The 23,110-nt window shown below is 38.1% G+C and overlaps 2 protein-coding genes and 1 long non-coding RNA gene across 6 annotated transcripts in view; 1 reads left to right on the plus strand and 2 right to left on the minus strand.

The window, feature by feature from the left end:
• Positions 1 to 15,091, minus strand: part of sept9b (septin 9b) — a 73,944-nt gene extending 58,853 nt beyond the window's left edge. The window contains exon 1 of one of the 4 annotated variants that reach the window (XM_034896951.1): positions 14,830 to 15,091. In XM_034896951.1, the coding sequence (XP_034752842.1) occupies positions 14,830 to 14,851 (22 nt within the window). In that variant the 5' untranslated portion in view covers positions 14,852 to 15,091. Of the gene's footprint in view, positions 1 to 952; positions 1,156 to 8,139; positions 8,273 to 14,304; positions 14,399 to 14,829 lie in introns of those variants that run through there. The other 3 variants (XM_034896958.1, XM_034896925.1, XM_034896942.1) reach the window with 3 other exon arrangements.
• Positions 710 to 17,723, plus strand: LOC117959772. The gene is made up of 3 exons (XR_004659998.1): positions 710 to 722; positions 1,768 to 1,774; positions 17,620 to 17,723. It is a non-coding gene; the product is annotated as an uncharacterized LOC117959772 (long non-coding RNA).
• Positions 17,724 to 18,528: 805 nt separating this feature from the next.
• On the minus strand, positions 18,529 to 22,412 carry si:ch211-188c18.1. The gene is made up of 4 exons (XM_034897022.1): positions 22,045 to 22,412; positions 21,047 to 21,394; positions 20,076 to 20,215; positions 18,529 to 18,934 (listed from the first exon to the last, which is right to left on the minus strand). Exons 1-4 carry the CDS (start codon positions 22,094 to 22,096, stop codon positions 18,821 to 18,823), a joined length of 654 nt encoding a protein of 217 aa, XP_034752913.1. The 5' UTR covers positions 22,097 to 22,412; the 3' UTR covers positions 18,529 to 18,820.
• Positions 22,413 to 23,110: the final 698 nt, after the last annotated feature.

Here is a 23,110-nt window from a genome sequence, read left to right on the forward strand (position 1 = left end):
CAGCCTTAATCACTGTAAGATGCCAGATTAGTCTTATACTTTGAGTGCAGACTGAACACATATGGGCCTGAACAGACGTTCTACTGGGGATTCAGCACTAAACAATTAAAATCAATAAAGAGTTACTGATTAAAGGAAGCAAGAAGGATCTCTGTTGAAAAAAACCATGCCAGAAGCTACTGAGTTATAACGTCACAGGTGCAGGACAGTATACAGACCCTGAAGCATGCTAAACGTTCCTTAAAAGCGGTCTGCTGTCCGTCAAAATCAAAACCATACTATCTGGCATGTGAGCTCTGCTTCCGCTCTCCGTGACTTAAAATAAACCATCTGCATCCTTCTGAATTTAATCTGACAACTGGACCCCTCAGCTTAAAATCCAATAATGTGATGATGGCATGAAGATTTAAATGTCCGTCTATTGTCGGATTATAGTTGTGTGTGTGCGTGGGCTGTAAGTCAGTATCTTAACCCGGGGCTGCCAATTACAGAACAGCAGCCACTTTGCACTGGAATGTTACGTTTCCTGATTCTGGGAAGTTTTCTTTGACAGTCCATCACATGAGGTTTACTCACCGTTACTATGCATGTAGCTATTCAGTGCACTTCACAGTCATCTTGGCTGTGGCTGTGAACTTATCCACGGCTAACAATAAGAGAATAAATGTCTAAAAAAGGTGAGTTTGTAGATCAGACAATATATATAAAAAATAAATGAAGGGGTAAAGTTGACATGTAGACAGAGAGAGAAAGAGGTCTCATAACGGCTGCTCCAACACCAACTGGCAAAGTAAAGCAAACACAACCAGGGTTGCTTCTAGCTGACTGCTGCCACTGCTAAGAAGCTGCTTCCTCCGCAGTCTAACAAAGAAAAGAGTAAAAGAAAGTCCCTCCCAAAGAAAGCCTTCTCAGTGTTAAAATATCAAATAAGTTGGAAAAAGCAACAACTTACCGGTTATTCTGTCTCGCTCCATAACTCAACGGCTACCTCATATAGCCACATGTAACCTCTCCTTTTTTGTCCTCTCCTTCCTTCCCTTCCCCTTTTTCTTCATGAAGACTTCCCCTTTCTTCTGACTTAGTCACCCTGTCCCCCTCTTTCAACCCTCCCTCTCTCCTCCCTCCTTTTCCTCCCTCTGCCTCCCTAGCTCTTACTTCCTCCAAGTTTTTAATGTCTTCAGTCTGTCAGGATAGCAAGTGAACAGCGCAGACGTCCACAGCCATGTGCTAGTCATATGGAGTTGCTTTCTCTGTCATGGCTCTCATTCTCTCCTACACACACGATGCAGGCTGTTATCCCAGATACACACAAGCTGACACCTTTTTTATTTCTTTTCTCCCTTCAATTTCTCCATTGTTTCTATTCTTTCCTTGATACTGAGGCAAGCCTTGCTCACACACACCAACACTCCCCTGACACTGTAGCAGTATTGTGTCTTTGAAATAGATCCTCAGCCTTTTGACCAAAGGTCCTAATCTGAAAATAAACACAGTCCACTTATTGCGGAGAAAAACTCAAGCAGTCCACCAAGACATCTTGCACTATACCAACAAAAAGCACATCTATGTCATCATCATCACTCAAATCAGCATGTACAAACCCACAATAATTCATCATTCAATCAACTTATGACTGGTTCTGAGTGGACTGAAGAGTATTCTCAACTCTCAAGTCTCTAAAGAAACTTCATTCCAGGGCCCTCGAGTATAAGTGTTTTCTTATTAAGGCTAGTTTATAACCAGCTAATAATACATGTTACATGTCAGTCAACAAGTTGTTGACCTCCTACTCATCAGCTGATGCCTCAGCCTCAGCTCTGTAGGAAATGACTGGACATCTAATGTCTTGGTTATCATCATTAATTGAGTGAATTAATGTGTCTTTATAGAATGGGTTCAGATCCAGGGTTTATACGGTCAACTAGGTCTGGGTTACCACGGGCAGAAGTTATCTTTTCTATGTAAGATGCATCAAAACTGTAAAACTTAGTTTAAATGAGCCGCATTTATCATGATCTGTCACCATGACAGTAAGTGAACTTTTAAGATAAAACCAGAGTGGATTAGCCACGCTGTTTCTATTAGCAATGAGAGAAAACCTGGATTGATAAACCAACTTTCTTTGGCAAGGAGGATGGATTATATCAACATGGCAAGGCACAGGGGAGAAGGCTACTAATGTTACATTAGGTAACATTAGACACAAAGTTTTGTTCTGACAACTTCTAAATTAATGTGAAACGTGTTAATAAAAATCAGCTGTCAAATCGGGTCTTTGTCTCCTGGGTACGGTTGGGTTTAAGTCCAACATTTCTTGGTTCTGCAGGAATCTGGGTTCTAGCTTTTAAATAATATTCAGGTCCAGTTTGGTTAAAGGTAATACATTTCTGGGTGTTTTGGGGATCGGGCCCAAATTTTTGGACCTGTTAAGATATCTAATATGTTATAAAAGTCACCTATGTTACCGGTCCAGCACACAGCATACACACACACACACACACACACACACACAAACACACACACATACACACACGTCATGCTTAGAGTCTTGCCCTAGACTTAGCCCCTCTACAAGGTCAGAGGCCCCATGAGCAATTGCCTTGGTGAGAAACTCCCAAGAAAACACAATACATACACACACACACACACACAATCTGACACACACCCATCTTTGTTTTTAAATCAGGGAGAGAAGGCACAGCTCAACAGCTCACTTCCTCTTTCTTGCATGGAACATCCCTCCTCAACCCATGTCTTCCAGATTTAGACCGAGCGACAACATTAGCTTTAGCAGCAATCAGCACATGCACCAAAGAAACACACAAAGGCAGTTGGACCCAATAGAAACATCTTTCTTTGGTGTGTGCCCGGATGAAGCAACAACGTGATCTGGTGTTTCTCCAGGCATGCAGTGATGGCAAACGCCTCTCTCTATCTAACCTGCTCTGTTACAAGGAACATTTACTTATGAGCGACCAAATGGCCAGCATTTCTGAGCTTGTTAGAGGAAGAAAGTACTATTGTTCACACAATTTAAAAGTACAGGCCAAAAGTTTCGACACACCTTATCATTCAATGCATTTCCTTCATTTTCATGACTATTTACATTGTAGATTATCACTGAAGGCATCAAAACTATGAATGAACACATGTGGAATCATGTACTTAACAAAAACTGTGAAATAACTGAAACGTGTCTTATATTCTAGTTCCTTTAAAGTAGACACCCTTTGCTCTAATAACTGCTTTGCACACTCTTGGCATTCTCTTGACGAGCTTCAAGAGGTAGTCACCTGAAATGGTCGTTTCTCTTTACTTAGCTGATTGGTTCTTGCCATAATATGAACTCTAACAGTTGTCCAACAGGGCTGTCGGCTGTGTATCAACCTGACTTCTGACCAACAAAACTGATGGTCCCAACCCCATTAATAAGGCAAGAAACTAACCTTGACAAGGCACACCTGTGAAGTGAAAACTATTTCAGGTCACTACCTCATGAAGCTCATTGAAGAATTGGAAGAAACAAGAATATAAGACATGTTTTCAGTTATTTCACACTTTTTTGTTAAGTACACAAATCCACATGTGTTCATTCGTAGTTTTGAGGCCTTCAGTGATAATCTACAATGTAAATAGTCATGAAAATAAAGAAAACGCATTGAGTGAGAAAGTGTGTCCAAACATTTGGCCTGTACTGTACATGAATGGCTTTTTTGGTGTGCAAGTCAATATGTAATTGTATTGATAATTTGCCATATATCAATATATAAGTGCTAAATTAAGTGTATTGCAATTATTATGTCTATTTACATTTGTATAAAGAACTGTACAATTTGACTTAGGGCAGTCAAAATCTGATGTTTTATTTTGAGGGGCTGTGAGAGATTACAAAACTATTCAGGAGTTTATTCTACTTATCTCGTCAGCCCTCTCTGTGCATGTTATGGTGTGAGGTCTGTATCGTATTTTTGAAAAATGAAATCAGATGCCTTCTTTTATATTTGTGCAAGAATGCTAAAGTACAACCATGTGCACATTATAGCAACCAAAATCTAAACTGTCAATGATCAACGTGATAAATAACGAAACCAGATCCTTTCTAAATGAGCTTTTTAATGTTGAATCCATGTGGATATCCGAATGCTGTTGCTGTGACAAGAATGTGACTTTAAAAATAAAGACACGTCACTTTGGTCAACTGGCTTTTTTCTGTTGTCTCGTTTCATTTCCAGACTTCAAACGCTGCAGTTAATCACAGGATCAGGGTAAAAAAAAACACATGAAACACAGAACACGTGCTCATGCATTTGTTGACTAATTTAACACACAAACACATGTTCCAACATACACCTCAGGTCCCCCCTGCAGTGTGCTGTTCAGAACAAAGAGCAGTGACCCGGGCTGAAATGAAATCACACACACATACACTCACACACACACATACACACACACACACACACTTGTGTTCATATAAAAACTACTTTTTTGGCTGGTGTAGATGAATTGGATGGGAGATGAAAATACTCAAGGAATGATAAAATGAATATGAAGATGCAAGATCATGAGATGGGTAGTTTTGCACGATTAATAATTATAAAATCGCGATCTGGTTCACCCTGTTCACGATAACATTTTAAAATTTGGTTACTTCGATTTTCATTTAATTTTTACGAGCCAAACGCATCACAAATGCTATTACTTTCTTCTGTGAGTTTTACACAAACTTTATAAAATAGGTTTTAAATAGCTTCCAAGTACTGCACTGCTCTCCCTTCTCTTCATTGAGGCTTCTATGTTCCCAGGCTTGTCGTGATGCTCAATGTGCTATAAGTGCCAAAGAAAAATTGTTGTTTGATACTACCAATTTATTTTGTTTTATTATGGTAAAAAAAAATCGTGGGAGAGAATCGTAATATCAATTGTAAGCAAAAGAATTGTGATTTATATTTCCCCCCAAATTGTGCAGGCTTAATTATGTGTATGGTTTATTTTACCTGTTTTGCAACCACTTATTAGTATAATGAGTGAATCTGATTTCTTTATGTTTCCTGGTGCATGAAGACACTGTTCACAGTTTACAGTAAATTAAGTTGTTTGAGCTTGTAAAGGACATTTTTCAGACATACTGCTGCAAAAGAGAACAGACTGAGAGGGCCTCCCTCACTCATACCTTTCATCACCTGCCCTTTCCATCATCTCAACCTGCTGGCAAGATACAGCCGGAACCTCTCGCACACATACACACACACGTACACACACGTACACACACACACACACACACACACACACACACACACACACACACACACACACACACACACAAATTGCATATGTACACTCGAACATCCACTTGAAACCAGACACACACAAACTGAAAGGGTTATCAAAGCAGATTCCTCTCGCATGACAGTACACAACGTAAACACAGAGTCAGCCTTTCTTTTTCTAAGACTTACACATATACCAAATGTGTAGCCTACATTTGCATCCGACAACGCAGATGGTCATGGGGCACAGACAAACACGTGTGCTTGTTCACTCATGCGAGACATACTCAGACACACGCACATGCCCACACACACACGCACACACAACGCCCAAAAAACTGTATCACACATTTACTATGGGTGGATGGTGAGCCTTGGGGTGCACATTAATGTAAGCCGTCACTTCCGAGCACGACCTATTGCCAAACGCGTGACTCAAACAAGCTAAATTTAGTTATAAGATAGTCAAGTAAAAAACTCACCAGCATGCCGGCCAACACTAAAGGGATGCCTGTGGGGCAGTGATGCACAATGAAGGAAAAAGAACTATGGGAAGACGATAAAGGATGAAAAGAGAAGAGGAGGAGCGAGACGGGGAAGTAGTGTAAGAGGTAAATAGAAGAAAAGAATGAAGGAGATAAGGTGAGGAAGGACATGATGAAGAGGAGCTGAAGCGGCTGGTGTTTTCAGAGATGGAAAACACATGTGAGAGGGATATAAATATACACAGAAACTAAACTCTGTAGGACGCCATGGCCTGTGGTGTATTAATTTGTGGTTCAATGTCATATTAAATCTATTATACCAACACTAGATGGATGTGTTGCACATTATCATCATGTCATATAGATGATGTGCCTTAATAGGCCTAGGTGTACTTAGTGTCATTTAGTCACTTAGTGCTCAACCACACACACACACACACACACACACATACACACACATACACACACAGACAGACACTCACACACACACACACAAACACACACACAAGGTTCAAGGAGATGGTGGCAAATGAAAAAGAGAAATCAGTGTGATGTGGTGATGCTAGCTAGACACACTGATGACTTCACCAGAGCACTAAGCAGCACTCATGCCTCCCTGCCTTGTCTCCATCAAGCCCACACACAAGCACAGCACAGAGAGAGCAAGAAAGAGATGCGCTGTCCTCCTCATTTGTGTCCCATTTGTGTCCCACGCTGCTGCTGCTGCTGCTCCTCCAGCTTACACATCCAACCTGGGGCATGTACAGGGACGACACAAGTCTTCACATCACTCAGCTGCACAAGCTAATTTAAAGGCAGACCCCATGCTCACATGCAAACCATGAGGAGTTGCATTTTTGTAATCACAAAGTACTCTTGCGATTGTTCCAGAAAGATTTACATTTTTCAATTTCTGTGTGGGATTCATCCCAAAAGAAATATTAAAGAGAAGTCTAAGTCTAAGTCTAAGTCTAATATTCATTTTGAATATTCATTAATTGCAATATGTAAATATTTGTCGTGTAAACCTCTTCTGAGATTCCCATGCACTCATTTGACATTTATGGTTCTCCCTAACTACTGGAAAAATTAGGCGGGTCTACAGCCATGCTAGCGGCTAAGGCTAAACACAGCAGTGTTTTTGGCTAAATGTTAAAGTTAGCAGGGCAACATGCTTACAGTAACAATGTTGTTTTGCATGTATTTTTTACCATGGTCACTTTCTTAGTTTAGAATTTTATCATGCTTAGATTTGCTAATTAGCACTAAACACATTTTTATGTTTTTAAGTATTTAATCATAAACAAAAATATTGGACAAATCAAAATTAACTGCTGTGCTAGACAAAAAGTCAAGGGACAATGCCACCAATTTTGCTAAAAATACAACAAAGTCTAAAATGAGGCAGACCTAAATGTCCTCCAGCGCTATGAATGATCCACTGAAACATAAAAACTCCACACAAAAACACTGACCTCTATTATTACTAACAGCTTATCACCACAACTTTTTAATCCCTGAAAATGTTTCACAGCTCATAGTCAAAAAAAAAATGCAATCATGGCCAAAGTCATAACTGATGTAGAGCAATTTCACAACTTCCAGTCAAAGCTGAGAAGCACTCCAACAATAATGACCCTGTTATGACACACACGTTAAACTCATATGTGGGGAAACACACTCACACAGTCAAATCTAGTTTACAGAAAGCCCCATTCCTTCAACCGATCAGTTGTGTAGGCTCCTCTCTTCCAGTTCTCTGACTATTTAAATCCTACTCTTAGGTCATTTGGACTATCAGAGGCTGTAAAAGTGCAAGTGGTGCAGTCTGTCTGTCCCAGCATGGCTGTGGTAACCCTGCTGGCTATTTCCTCCTCCCCATAAGGTAATCATTAGATGTGAGACGGAGCTGGCAGCAGGATACATAAATGGGATATCCTCAAAGTTCCAGATCCCTTGCAGGAAATAAGGAGACTGTTGTAGCAATTGATTAATATGTGGACACTATGTGGTTATTGCAAATAGAGGAGAAATCACTATGGAAGTATCTGCATCTTTTATCTATTTTGCAGGACTTATGTATGACCTCCTTTTGTGGTTTTGAGTGGCACTGAAGTAAGTAAAACAGCCTGAATTTTTGGCTCACAAATCCATATTAAATTAGTTAAGCTGGAACAATAACAGTCCGTCATTAGTGCTTATGGTTTGCTACAATGTGTAATATATCTTATTGTACTGTTACAATCCACACTGCTTAACTGTGCTTTGTGTAATTGATTAAGGAATAAGCTTATGGAGCATGGATGAGTGAAGCAATGTTATGTAATTTGGTAGATTATCACAAGGCACAGAAACATCCACATTAGCCCGAGGCCCACTGCTTTTACCTCCATCCCTGCAAATCAGCCTGAACTGATGGAGGGATGGTGCTGGAGAGAGAAAGAGAGAGGAGAACGAGGAGAGTTCCTGTGGTTCCCTGTGGCTTGGAACCTCTGTAATCAGCATGCCAAGCCCCTGATGTCTAAATCCACAACTCGGACCCAGACAGTCTACACATGCTCTACACACATATATGCTCTACACACATACATGCATGCATGCACGTGCGCACACGCACACACGCACACAGACACACACACACTCACACAGTACAGCAAGCTCATGACACATGAGCTCTGTGGTAATCTCTGTTCAAATGGAGTTTGGCAACGGTAAATGTCCCAAATAAATGCAAGACGACTGACTGTGGAAAAACAAACTATCCATAACCAAGCCATTACGCAAAGTCAAGTATAATTAATTTGCAACTGGGTTTTCGGATTTCTTAATTAGATGACTGAGATTAAAATTTAAAAAATAAAATCCTTCTTAGAAGGGCCTGGCCGACACTAGATTTATTCTCCAGTTACCAATATTGGGATTTGAAAGTTAAAGAAAAATCTGATAAGGCCAATTAAAGTTTTTTTTTAACATAAATACATCATATTTTGACACTTTTGATAAGGCTCCCATACATGCTCATATGGATATACATGTACTAGGATAAGATTATATCAGCCAAATGGATTTTTTTATCAAGCATTTCGATCATTTTTAAAACAAAAATGCTTCATTGTTCTAAGATGGGAGGATTTGATTCTTTATTATTATAGTTAAGTGAAAACATTTGGACTGTTGGTCAGACAAAACAAGACATTTGATGACATCACATTAGGCTTTAGGACATTATGATGGGCATATTTCCCTGTTTACTCATTTTTAATTGGCCTATTCTGCTTTCTCTCTTGTCAATGAAGAGCTTAATGTGAAAAAGGTGTCATTGACATTTGGCCAAAACTTGCCCATAAACCATACATGTACATATATCATTGTAAAAATATTTTGATGGTCTGAATACAACATTTGTAACTGTAAGCATCTAGAAATAAATGTGGAAAAGCAAGGAGCTTAATTAAATTTACAGTGAACTAATTTCTAGAATTTAAATCTCTGTATAACTGGTTTTAGTGTTATGATTGGAAGTTGTGCATTTTTTTCACACCATAAGGTTTATTGAAATAACAAAAGGTCTATGTTTTGTTTGCTGTTAACCATTTAAATTGTATCAATGCATACATAAACTCTCACACAGAGCTGACAAATGTTAATGTTATTCCTTGTATGTCAAATGATCATAGAACACAAATGCAAAATCTAAGCAAAGCTCTCATTATGATTAGCCCATGCTTTACTACAGCATCTGCTTGTAACATCAGCTGTTTCTTTAATGAACATGCAGCAAAATCAGTCACGACTGGCTGGCTGCTCGTCATGATAAACAGCAGTGACATGGCCTGTTTTCATCCTTATGTTATTCAGGGGGGGGCTTTGTTAAGCTGAGACGTCATTGGTTTAACTGAGACTATCATTTCCATTTATAGCCAAACTGTGACACAGTGGCAGATGATGTCATCCTTGCACTTGTGTGTATGTGCAATGCTTAGTGTCTATACGACTATTCAGCAAGGAGAGAGGTCTCCTTCATGGTACGCATGCATCACGCGTGCATTGTTGAATCATAGGTCGGCGTTTCAGAACCCAAAGCTAAGTTTAATCAGATAGAAATTATAGCTGGGAGGAGAGATACACTGAGATTAAACCATAAGAGATGGAGCAAAATCCATGTGTCATTTCCTGTAGTTGGAGTGAAAGGATTAAGCTAAAAACTGCAGGAAAGTTTATCTAAGGGGAAAAAGTTTGGTCCTTTCAATGAGAGAAACTTATGTTGAATAACTGGTACATAAGGCAGCCATTGGGGGCTAAGACGGTGAGCTTTTGTACATATCACTCATGAAAGAAGACTGATAAAAGTAGTCTAATACTCACGGAAGCTTTCAAGCAAGGGTTTTAATGTGATAAGGATTATATATGAACCGGAGAGCTTGGCAGCTTCACTCTCAGGTAGTGAATAATATAGATGCTCACCAATGAATAGCAATGTAATAAAGACAGCTTTATCATCACAGGGAGTAGTAGTGAATGTGATGGTAGTCCAGGCCAATATATGACTCAGACTGAAGGGAATCTAGCTCAGCTGTCACTGAAGAGCCATTGTTAAAGTGAAATAAAGAGCTGTATTGACTCTCCTCATCTGCTTGTTCTCCATGGGACCTACTGGTGTGGTTAAGTGGGAGGATGGATGACATGATGGATGCTGCAGTTTAAAGTGCCGTGGCATTTTTAAGAAACCAGTTAGACTCAACGGTTCTGTAGCCAGGCCCCCCCAAGTGCTCTAAGCTTGTTTTAACAGTATATCAGCAGACTGAATGACTGTGCTGATCTGTGACCAGTTAGACCTCAGTCTTGTGTTGCTGTACATTAAAATGATGGACAGTGAGAAGAATTTTCAGATTCTCTCTTAGGACCTGCAAGTTATGATGCAATTAATCCATTATACAATTATACAATCCATATAATTGAACAATTTGTTTAAGTAATTTATGAAACATCTCAAATGTAGGAATTTTCTGCCTTTTTCGGTTTTATATCAATAAGACGGGTAACCCTTATGTGTTATAGACGGTTAATGGGGGAAAAAGTCACCTTTCGTATTTATTTTTTTAGATTATGCAATTAAACAACTGTTCAAATTTAAACAACATAATCCAATACAATAATTTTCTAATGGAAATAATAAATGACAGCCCTACATAGGTTAAAGGACTTTATAAAACAGTGAGGATTTGGAAAATTCTTCCCTAAACATTGCTTGATTGCCTCAGATATTAACATAAAAAGTACAGTGGGTTATATGATAAAAACAAACTATTAACAAGAGCATGTATCCAATGTTGATACTTCTTGATCATGGAATGGTAAATGTACGCACAATCACATTTTAAAACAGTCTGATATTTCATCCAATGCACTACTTTTCCACTTTTACGTATGTGTATGAAACTAAATAGTCAACCACTTGTTTATTCAAAAATGCATTAACTGGGGGGCAAATAACTGTGTATTTAGTTGCTAACTGCTCCACTATGTTCACCAGCTATAGTAGTCTTGAACTGGGTCTGCCTTGCTTGGTGATGAGCAGGTAGTGTACACAGTGGCTTTGTAGAGCTTTCTACTGAAACCAGTAAGAGAGAACCAAAACAGTGACGTTCAAATCAGACTGCTAAACAACAAGCTGAAACTCACTATAAAGTGCCAAAAATCTCACTATGAGCCACCGCCTTTTACATTGTCACATGGTTTTCACATTGTTTTCCCATTGTCAACTCATACATTATTATAAAAAATACAGATTATAGCAGCTTTAAGTTTTAATTACAATTTGTTTAGAATCATTCATTTGGATAACAGAATTTTGTGAAATGATGCCATGATATGATCATATCATCATGACACAATATCACTGAAATTCAATTTGTGTTTGGATCCTGATGGGACCTCTGTTATGAAAATGAAATATTCTCATTAGAAGTACATCCCCAGTCTAACATCAACAGTTAAAATACAGCTAAATCAAAAATGGTAGTGTGTGTGGGCCAAAGTCTGCACATGTCAGCCAGTACAGTAAATCTAATGCAGCAGGCTTAATCCTGGCCATTGGCCCCTCTAATGTGCCGAACAGCGTTGAGATGTTGAGTCATTGTAATAATTAGTCATTTCCTTGTATAATTTGTAGAAATTAGATTGTTTCTCCAAGACATTCAAATTTTGACAGTCAGTGTATGTGTAGTCTATAGTTCTAACATGAGGACCTAAAAATACCACATCTGTCCGTTCCATCCACAAGTCCACATCAAGAATGCTTCCCTGAGTTTGTATCCAATCTTCTATTAAAGACGAAAAGTTCAACACATCCACACAACAAGCCCCCAGCAAATGTTCACCACAAAGGAGTCTATTGAAACTGGGGACGAGCCTGTTTTGAAAAATGAGAATATATAGCACAGCTGACTGGGATCTCTCATGCGTAGGAAGCTAGAAAGAAAAAAAGGGGGGGGGGGGGGGGGAACAGTGCATTTACTCCACTGGGACTCCTTGTTCATTTCAGGGTCACATTACTTGAAACTACAAAACAACGTGGGTACATCCAGTTCATTAAGCCCAACACGCTCCGGGTCTCACCGGACTTTCCTAAATTGGGACCAACAAATTTGTGTTGGTCATCTGAGAGACGACACAATGCTCCCACTCGGGGAGAAAAATTTAACATGAGCGACTGGAGAAAACATGGATCTAATGCACTCTTCCCAAAAAGCATGTGGAGTATTTATTTTAAACATAGTTTTTAAGTTGTATTAGTGTTTTTGGGACAATTACATGTAGTTTTTGGACATTGTTATTAAGGTATCGTACTGCCTTTATCGTATATACTTAAAAAAAAACTATAGATAGGACGTGTTTTCAACAACATAAGCCAATAGAGATGTGAAAAAAAAAAAACGTTTAAACCAATGTTCTTCGTCTGCACTGACCATTTTGACAGATGAGACATGCTCTCGGTTACACAGCATCACAATTTCAAACATCTGTTTTCTCCAGTATTATAACACTTTGAGACAGCCCAATCAAACTAGATCTTTTGCTTGAACTAATTTGACAGATACAGTATGTAGACAAAACTAAAAAAGGCTCCCCATGTAAAGCATCTTCGCCATCACACTGCTTATTGGATTCTCTCTCAGTCCAGCCATTAAATCCTCCAGCCTGACAAATAATTTGACACCTTACGTTGAAAGATGGTGCGTGGAGAAACTGCTGGAGCTACTACAAGCTCTGTGCCGAGTCAGGATGCCCGGTCTCAAGGTTTGTCTTTGCTTGGAGACAGATCAGACCACAAGCCATCCTAATGATCAAAATACATTATAACCTCAGGGTGCAAATACAGTCGACAAATAGCTTTTCCAAGCCTGCTGCATGGAATTATTACATCTGGACTTTCTTTGTATTCTGAAAAAAGTGTGAAAAAGCAATGATACAACCTAAAAACTGTTGTCACAAATTTAAAGTGACAATGCCACTGTTGTTGCCTTCTTTGCAGTCTAACCAGCTTCTGAAGTAGCAATCTGCCACTGGATAACGTCAGATAGTTTGAGGGTGTTTGCGGTTTCAGTGCAGGTGCAGCAGTGAGGATCTCCAGAGATGGAAATTGACAGATAGTGATAAGAATCCTTAAACAGGCCAGCCTTCAAGTCTACGTATGACCTTTCCCACATTTCTATTCCCTGAAAGGTCAAGCACTAATAGCTTACGGCTCCAGACTGTTGCTGTGTTTGTGATTGTTACTTTTTACATGGCTAATACTTTTTTTTTTATAATGTAACAGCACATACAGAGAGTTAAAAATATTGAGACTTGAGATTTGGCCTTGAGTAAAACTTTAAGTCACAAAAATGAGGATTTCAGACATGAGCTCTGCAAAACTTAATTTCCTTGTAACTGGAGAAACACTGAAAAACACAGTCTGAAGTTTTGACATGGTAAAAGACATTGTGCATGCATTGCATCAGTAACTGACTTGGATATATCTCCAAACACCTTTAAAAGAGTGATGTGGATATGAGCATATTTTATCTTATTGTGGTATTGTTTAAGTCTTTATTGCATGAATAAAGATGAAACGTTTTTCTTCAAACTCAGTGTTACAATGTTTCTTGTTTTCAACACAAGCCCCCTCGCATTAGCTTGTGCCACATTGCTGAGTCTGTTTAATCTAGAGCACTATATTTTTTTCCCTGGAGCCCATCCTGTGTTCCCAAATGTTTATAGAGTAGGAACACACAGATGGGGCCTGAGCAAAGCCAGAGATGTGTATACACACACACACACACACACACACACACAACAACTATAACTATATTATGTCAAACATGCACAATGCAGCCATGAGCAGACATAGCAGGCAAAGGCATGTAGACCTACATTGACAACATAAGCAAGCAAACGTCCAAAATGTTTGTTAAAGCCAAACACGCACGCGCACACACACACACACACACACACACACACACACAGCATTATGAAGAGAGCGCAGCCTGAAGGGGCCAGTGCATCCATACAGAAGGTCAGGCTGAGAAGGACAGATGATGACGCACACCAGACTCTAATGGCCAGGGAACCCTGAGGTTCTCCCCCGGGTGCTGCACACTCAGCCTACAAACAAACTGGCCCAAAACAACAGAGGGGCAAGAGTGACAGAGTCTGGCAAGTTTGGTAAGGGGTAAAGACAACTTAAGAAAAACAATAAAAAAGTTTAAAAGAACATTCAGCAATGATATTTTACTAGTCTTCTAAGGGGTAACAATTATTGTGTGACATAACGTCATCAGACATGTATCCAAACTAAAGCCTACATTGATTTATTAAATACTACGCTATAATCATGTGCATATTGTGTGCAGTACTGCAAAAGTCTTTTATAAATCATACTTAAGCATAAAAACGAATAGTCACATTCTTTATAGCCTACATAATTCATACTTGTAATATTTTTTGCAGAGTTTAAATCTGATAAAATTAGTCTAAATGATGCAATATGATATTACCATATACAGTGAATTTTAGCATTTTGTAATCATCTGTACCTGAATTAGGAGTCTTCTTCATGCTCTGGGTTGATGCTGCTCTGCTTTCCTCAGTTGTCTGTCAAATCAGCGCTTTGGTCCTCAGAGGAAACCTGGGTCTGTTTGTCTCGCGTCCAAAACAAAACTGGACTCGACTTTGTTTTCTCAGTTTCCCCGCACTTGTTCGTTTGCGGCTTGCTCCCAGTGCGTGATGACACCGTGACTGCGGGCAGCGCAGATGCAAAAATGCCGTGTGATCCGCTCAGCTCGATGACGTTCACTTTAGTTGAGCGTCTCGAGACCACACGACCGTGGTAGCGGAAATGTGAACTCAAGGGGGGGGGGTATGGTGGAGGGGGTGAGTTCCACTGACGCGCTCTCGCGCACAGATCCGAAATAACTTTCTATTTATCCAGTGTATAGAGCTACATAATTACTATTCAAACTAATTATAGGTAGCACACAAACACACACACACACACACACACACAACTTATCGATAACAATTAGTTATTTAATTTATCTAGGCCTATATGAGCATGTGAAAAAGCTAGTGATTTCACTTGATTGATTGAGGGAAAGAAGACTCACCGGAGAATGGTGTTCTCTTATGCTGTGGAAACTTTATCACCACTTTGAGAGGTCTGTACTCCCAAACTGAGTCATATTCTGCTCAGATACTGAAAGCCTACTGATGCTCTCTGTGGCTGACAGATGCACTGAGCAAGCATACTGCAGCGCTACTTAACGTTTACTTTGTTGCTTATTAAAAACGTGATTGAATGCCATGGTAATCAGTGGCACGTTCACATGCATTGCAGCAATGGTGGAAGAAGTAGTCAGATCCTTTACTTAAAGTAGCTACTAATAACACACTGTAAAAATGCTCTGTTACAAAGAGCCCGGTATTGATACTGCCACTTAAGTAAAAGAAATGTACTTAAAGTATTAAAAGTAAGATGCAGAAAATACCTTTCATTTTAGAAACTGGAAACGACCAAAACACGTCTGTCAACCAACAGAGTGTTTAATTGGCTAATAATATTAATAAGTATTTATACTCTTTATTGCTCCCCAATGGGGAAATTACACTTTAGACTCTGTTGTTATTACACACAAACCTGAAATACACACATATGCTCAGGTCCCATACACACAATGGACAGATGTCAGAGTGAGTGGGCTGATCGTTTCAGCTGGACTTGTAGACCTGTATATTGTTGGGTAGATTAATTTATGATAAAACATTTCATTTTATAAACTGCATGTGTTTTGTGTGCAAACATTTAAGTTTGTCAGGTAACTAGCAGGTCTAACTAAAGCTGTCAGATTATTGTAGTAGACTAAAAAGTACAATATTTCTCTCACAAATGTAGTGGAGTAAAAGTAGAAAGTGGCATGAAAAGAAAACACTCAAGTAAAGCACGAATACCTCAAATTTGTACTTTAGCACAGTACTTGAGTAAATGTACTTAGTTACATTTCACCACTGCGTTGCAGTATAAAGGCTGTCCAATGCTGCCCTCTTCTGGTTAAAAGGGAGACTGGCAAATATACTTAAATGGCTTTTACTCTGAAGAAAGAAATGAAATAAAACATGGATTTTGTACGAGAGATATATTAGGATCTTAGGCTATCATTCAAAAAAATCTCACTTGTTAGGACAGTTAGGAAGTGATACCGTCAGCCTTGACAGTGAGCCAGCATGCATATTAGCATTAGCAGCCACCTGCTGCATTTAAATGGACATGAAAAACGTTTCTGCTACATTACATTGGACAGCCACACATCTGCTCCTCAGGTCAACACATTCATATTCAATTTAACATTTCTAAAAATCTTACTGTGTTCATACTATATATAGATAGGCAAGCGGGGACCATTTGAATACATTATAAATACATATATACTGCAAATAATCATGTTCATAATAATAATGTCATACTTATACAATTATAATGTAGTTTCTTGTATACAGGAACGATTCGCAAGTCACATGGGGATGTGTTTTGCAACAGGACATAACAGAAAATGCAAAAAAAAACTAAAAAACAATAGAAACTGCAAACAATAGAAAAGCAAAGAAGTGCAGAGACCGAGTGGCAGACGGACTGAAAACAACTGGGACACAGATTGTGACACAGTAAATAAAGTCGCCTTTTGTTACAGGTGTAACAGCTCAAAAGCAGACACGGATGCAAAATAGTTTCAAATAATCTTATGTTCAAATAATAGGCTAACGGTCGATAACAAGAGAACAACCACATCTGGGCACACAGCATCAATGGATGGAACTGATTAAATGGTTTTATTTTATTTTATTTGTATCACTTGACATGTGGTCTGGAGTCAGTTTGACTCTTGCTGCCACCTCCTTGTATGTCAGCTCTTCAATTACAAAAGACAAAAAAAGGAATTTATAGGGATAATTTTTAAAACTCCATACATGTACATGTTAAAATTGACAATTTCATGAAGCGTATAAATTCAAAATCATCAAATAAAACCAATGAATTAAGACAAAGGCAGCAGTGGTAAAAACAGGCAGAGGACAGACAGCAGACAGCTTCTGGAAAACACAGATTAGATAAAAAGAAGTCTGCAAACAGGTGGTTTTGAACTACGGTAAACAATGGCCAGGAAGGAAGCTTAAGTTAAAAGGTGTCACGCACCTGTGACCATCTTTCAGTATGTATTCTTCTACAGACCAACACTCACACCAAATCCCACCATGTTATTTTGGTCAATAGCTCAAGGTGTGAAAACCACAGAATAGGCCTAAGTGTCATGGGAACTACATTAGACGCTCAGTTTATTCTATTAAATCACAATTAACATGTTTACCCTTAAAAGGTAAATACAATATTTAAGGGTACATTTTGCAACTTAACTTTGAACTAAACTGTATTAGAATATAATAAGTTTCAAGGAAACAAGTCTACGTGCAATGTGGAGTTGAAGTGAGTTAATTTAGTCTAAAAATAAATAAATCAAAAGTGAGTTAATCTTTGTTGCTTTAAAAAAAAAAAAAGCTCTACATTTGTTTTCAAATCCATACGCACACTCAAATACCACAGATGAGGACTTTTGTTCTCACGGCAAAACATATGACATTGCTTAGAAACTTTGTTTGACTTTAAAACATCATATACAGTACAATATATGCCTTATATTCACAAGAAAAAATATAAAAACAAAAACACTAAATCAGAAACAAAAATTATCACAAAAACTTAAAACGTTAATTCCCTTACTAATAGCTTTTAATTTACAGTAACAATTATCATCACCACCTTTTTTACCATCATAATTCTCATTTTTAAGTTTTCCATTTAACATACTCATGCCTAATTAACTCCACTAGGACTATATGGTAACATTAGATGCGTGTCAATATATTATGTGAGAACTTAAGACGTGCAAACCACCCACACGTACCTGTGGTTACATGTGTGTGGTTTGAACCCAAATGTACTTCTTCACAGCTGTCATAAACAACTTTCAAAAATATAGCCACATATTGTGTCTTAAGGAAAAATTTATCAAATCAATAATCTGACTGATTAGACAAATGCGATTTCGGCCTCCTGCACCTGTGTTGCATCTCTTACCTGCTCCTCATACAGCCTAGTTTATGCTCTCAGTTTTGTTTCTCACATACATTTCATTTGTATTTTTAATAGAACATAAACCGCTGCAAGCCCACGCAATTTCTAGTAAAGCCCAAAAAGCATCAAACACCCAAATATTAAAGTTCAAATATTAATAATGAATACTATTATTAAGAATGAGTTGAATTTGGAAAATACTTTCACAGTAATGAAAGATTTTGGAGATTTAATACCCCATGTTTAGCTGTTATTAACATGTACATTTACATTTTGTCTGATGTGCTAATTAAAATCTCAAACAGTCAAACGAGTAAACCAACCCTCAAGAAGAAGATGGCCACCAAGCCAATCATTTTTTATGCTAAGCAATACTGAGCACAATCTTACGAGTTAGGCAATGACTACTCTTGAGTTGGTTGAAAGCCGTTCTTACTCATAACTTCATACACGTCATTAAGGGAAACTTGCGCAACACTTGTTGTTCTTCTTCTGCTGCTTCTAGCCCATCGTTTTACCTGTTGGTAGTGAAATATCACCGTATCAGAGTTGAGAAAATTACAGTCATTAGATTTCAGAGACCTAATCAAGAGACATTAAAGACTGAATATGTTTTATGTTGTGTTGCACCTTCCACCTGCCAGGTGCCTTGCTCAAGAGCACCTGGCAGTGAGCAGGAGGTGAAGTGATATCTCTCCTGCTACCAATCCACACTCCATACCAGCGAGCCTCCCGTTCTCTTTAAGGACTGAGCTACTGCCACCCCTAATATAGAACCAGTTAAAAGGAACCAACTGAAGCGCTTTGGCTCTATACACTCTAAAAAAATGTATAGTAGCTTAACTTAAAAAAATAAGGTAACAATTTGCACGGACTTTTTAAGTAGTTCCAACTCAGCCATTATTGAGTAAATGCTGTGATTCTTTTATAGTAAGATTAACTAAATTACTTAAGTACAACTAACATGACTAACGAGCTTAGTTAAATAAAATCCACTTCAATTTCATGAAAATGTTTAGGTAATATTAAGTTGTCAAATTACTTCATTTAGGCAATTTTAACTTAATCTTTCGAGTAAATGCTATGATTCTTTTATAGTAAGATTAACTAAATTATTTAAGTACAACCAACATGAGTAACAAGCTTAATTAAAGTAAATCTACTTACATTTCTTAAAATGTTTAAGTAATATTAAGTTGTCTAATTACTTAAATTTAGGCTATTTCAACTAATTTATTTTTATCCATTGTACTCAGAATTGTTAATGCAAATTGTTACCTTAATTTAGTGTTAATAACTTAATTTAACAAGAATACTATAACTTCCCTCATGAAAAAGCTTAAACCAGTAAAAAATCAGTAAGTACTTCATGTATTAAAGGAAACTTACTCTTACCAAGAGAAATATTACGTACAGTATCTTGAGAAATGTGAACAGAATGTTGCAGCCACATTCTGTGGACAGAGCAGTCAGTGTTTTTTCTTTGTATTCAGCATGTGAACTGAAGATCTCAAAGATATATCCCTTATGTTGACATCGGTCAGGTAGTTAAATGTTTAATGTAGAGTGAATAATATATATGCCCAAACAGTAAGTAAGCACCAGCTATTTAATTATTTTGATTCAGGTATAGCTGTGTGTAGAGAGATCTGAACTCACCCTTGGGACTATCAGCAGAATGAAGATCACAGTTACTAGGGTGCTGACGGTGCAGGCTGCCATAATGATTAGGACCATAAGTTTCTCAATGACAAGAACAGAAGGCACTTCTGGTGCTGATGTGGGACATGGTGCCACTCCTGTTTAAATGACGAACAGGCAAACAGGGGTTATGCCGAATAAAATGTCCTTGTGCAAATGTAACTGTAGCATTCCGTATAGTGATAGCATTTCTATCACAGCTTTAACCATACATACTGTTTACTTTTACATTTTATAAAAATGACAAGGAATTTCCCATAGACATGAGGGTGATGTCCTATTACTAAAAGAAGATATACAAGACAAGAACATAGAAAATGGCTTTAACTAACAAACATTGTCCCCCAGTGGTGGAGAATTCGGACGTATTCAGTATTCAGATCCTTTACTTAATGAAAGTAGTAATAATAGCTATCTATTTGGATCTAGTATGTAAGAGTATCCCCTGGAGTCTTACGAATCATAACACATACTATAGGTAATGTCACCATGTAGGTTACCTTAATGAAATGTGCAAGCCTAGATTGTCGTATATTGGCGTTTAGAAGCTCACAAGAGGAAAATGAAAACATTTAAAGAAAGGAAACTTATTTTTACACAAACAGTGGGGTCAACAAAACAAAAATAGTACCAATTTTTATACTGGTAAATATCTTTACAAATGTATCATAGTTTATAAACTTACATTTTTTTTAATGTTAAATCTAATCTAGTCATAAGTAACTAATTGTAGCCATCAAACTTAGTTGTGAAGCAAAAAGTACATTTTCTAAAAGTATTTCCTTATGAATTGTACAAGAAGTATACAGTAGTAGTAGTAGTACTGAATGGTTAACTAAAAAAGGTACCTGTTGTATGTACGTATTGTACTTCGGTTACTACCCTTAAGAAAAGACCTTGTGTAGTTCTAGAAAAAAAAGCATACGCACCACTTATAAAAAGTGTGTAGGCGCTGCATCGGACATCACCTGCCGCTTTCATGTAGACACAACTGTAGAAACCAGAGTCGTCCACGGTCAGATTGCTGATGGTGATGGTGTGGTTAGACAATGGTCCTTTTGTCTCAATCCTGCCTGAGTATGTTTTTCGCGGGGTTATTTTGGAAGTTGAATTGGGATAGGGGTGATGGTAAAGCACCTCTTTCTGCTCCTTATGATCTTGATCTCGACTGTAATACAGATACATCCCATCATACTCGCCATCGCTGCTGGGACATCCAGTGGAGGAACACTTTAAGGTGACGTCCTGGCCAGCCTCTCTCCACACTGCATTGTTATCTGTCATAATAGGGACAAACTGTGTGATTAGTGTAAAGGAAATTTTGGTAACAAGGATTTGTTCAATGAAGATCTTGAGTCAGTCAAATGTCTTTTTTGTATTTTTATTCTCGTGCATGTGAAGAGAGTTTACAGTGTCAGAGTCTGCAAAAAAAATTGTCTGTGAGGCAATCTCATAGAACTTTACACAAAAGACACACACATAAAGAGAAGCTAAAAGTGTCATCACATCACTGCCTTGACCATATAAAAGGAGTTTCTTAATAAGCTTAGCAGTTACATTATCAGTTTCTTAGGCTTTCTCAGACCTCCTAAGGCCTTGAGAAATCCTCAATTCATCTTGTCAAGGACATTTAGCTAATCCAAAATGATAACTTTATAGTTTAATAGCTCTAGTCACACAAGTGAATATTCAAAATATATATAGAATAATAACAATAACAATGATGATTTTTTTCCTGTACATTAGACAGTTTGGAAACATACCACAAACCATCTGCATTTTCCTGAAGCAGCGACGGAAACCTTTCTTTGCATATTTTAAAAATGTTCCACTTAGCTTGTCTAGTGAACACTGTTGCAGGCCGACTTCAACAACAACAAAATGTTGTAAAAATGTTTGAAGATGAAAGAAAAGAAAACGGTTGTACCTGCATTGGCAAAAACACAGAGCAAAAGTGTGGACCAACAGACAAGCTTCATTCTTCCACACTGATTGTATGTCTTTGTCTCTCACACATATGTACACCGCACAGACAGTACGCAAACAGTGCTTCCTCTACCGTTGTTTGATGTTGGGTGAAGATGTGCAACCTCATTGGCTGCAATGCAGTGATGTTGAAAACAAGACAATGAAAATGTGTAGATGGATGAAAAGGTAAAGCTAAGGTTCATGTTTAGTTAAAAAATGTGTCAGGTTTCAAAATGATTAAAAAACACTGCACATCGTTGCTCCTGTAAATTTGTGTATTTTTTTCAACTATACTCTGCAGAGTGTACTAAAATTCCCTGAAGACCGGCCATAGTTCATTTGCAAATCTGTCTTTATTTTGTTAAAACAAAAGTCTTACTTCATAACTTCAGGGGCTAGAGATCTACATATGGAAAAAAACACCCTATATTGCCTGCCTTTATTGCGTTATAATAAAGACAATAAAAGCTTTCACTGATCTAAAAGTGCGTTTTAGACATAATTAATAATTTACCTTAATGACTAACACGCTTTCATTACAGTCAGAGGTTCAAAAATCGGAGGACTCAGCAATGCAAAATTCCCTGCAGAATCAGACTCTGGGAATCGGAAGTCAGCTTCCATGTTGTTGTGTTGACAGCAATCAGCTGGGTAGTTTTGGGAGGATACAGCATGATTGAGTGATTAGCCTGCGGTGTAATATTTTGCAATATTTTGCATTTGTGTTGTGGGCTTTTGTGTTTTCCGTTTATGGCCTTGGGTTTCGAATTTGCAAAGCAATATACAACTAGTACGACACGTCTTGGCCACCGTACAGGTATTCCAATCACTTTAGTTCATCTATTTTTAGAACATATCTAAACTTATTTTTAACTTACGTGACTCCGCTTGGTTACCGATGGAGCTTTCCAACATCGTATCTCCTTCAGCACGGTTTCTTTGCTTTTGTTTTCCATGGATCCACGTTGAACTAAGTTGTTGTTGTCAGCTGTTAGTTAACTCTAGCTGAAGCCTACTGAGGGGGA

Source organism: Etheostoma cragini, chromosome 2 (assembly GCF_013103735.1).
Source record: "Etheostoma cragini isolate CJK2018 chromosome 2, CSU_Ecrag_1.0, whole genome shotgun sequence".
NCBI classification, from domain to species: domain Eukaryota; kingdom Metazoa; phylum Chordata; class Actinopteri; order Perciformes; family Percidae; genus Etheostoma; species Etheostoma cragini.

What these genes read in the sequence shown, in the direction of transcription:
- si:ch211-188c18.1 (XM_034897022.1), bottom strand. Translation starts at nt 22,096, where the DNA reads ATGAAGCTTGTCTGTTGGTCCACACTTTTGCTCTGTGTTTTTGCCAAT. An exon ending in CTGTGTTTTTGCCAATGCAG is followed by an intron (nt 21,395 to 22,044) that starts GTACAACCGTTT and finishes CTATTATGACAG; the next exon opens with ATAACAATGCAGTGTGGAGA. An exon ending in CTACACACTTTTTATAAGTG is followed by an intron (nt 20,216 to 21,046) that starts GTGCGTATGCTT and finishes TCATTTAAACAG; the next exon opens with GAGTGGCACCATGTCCCACA.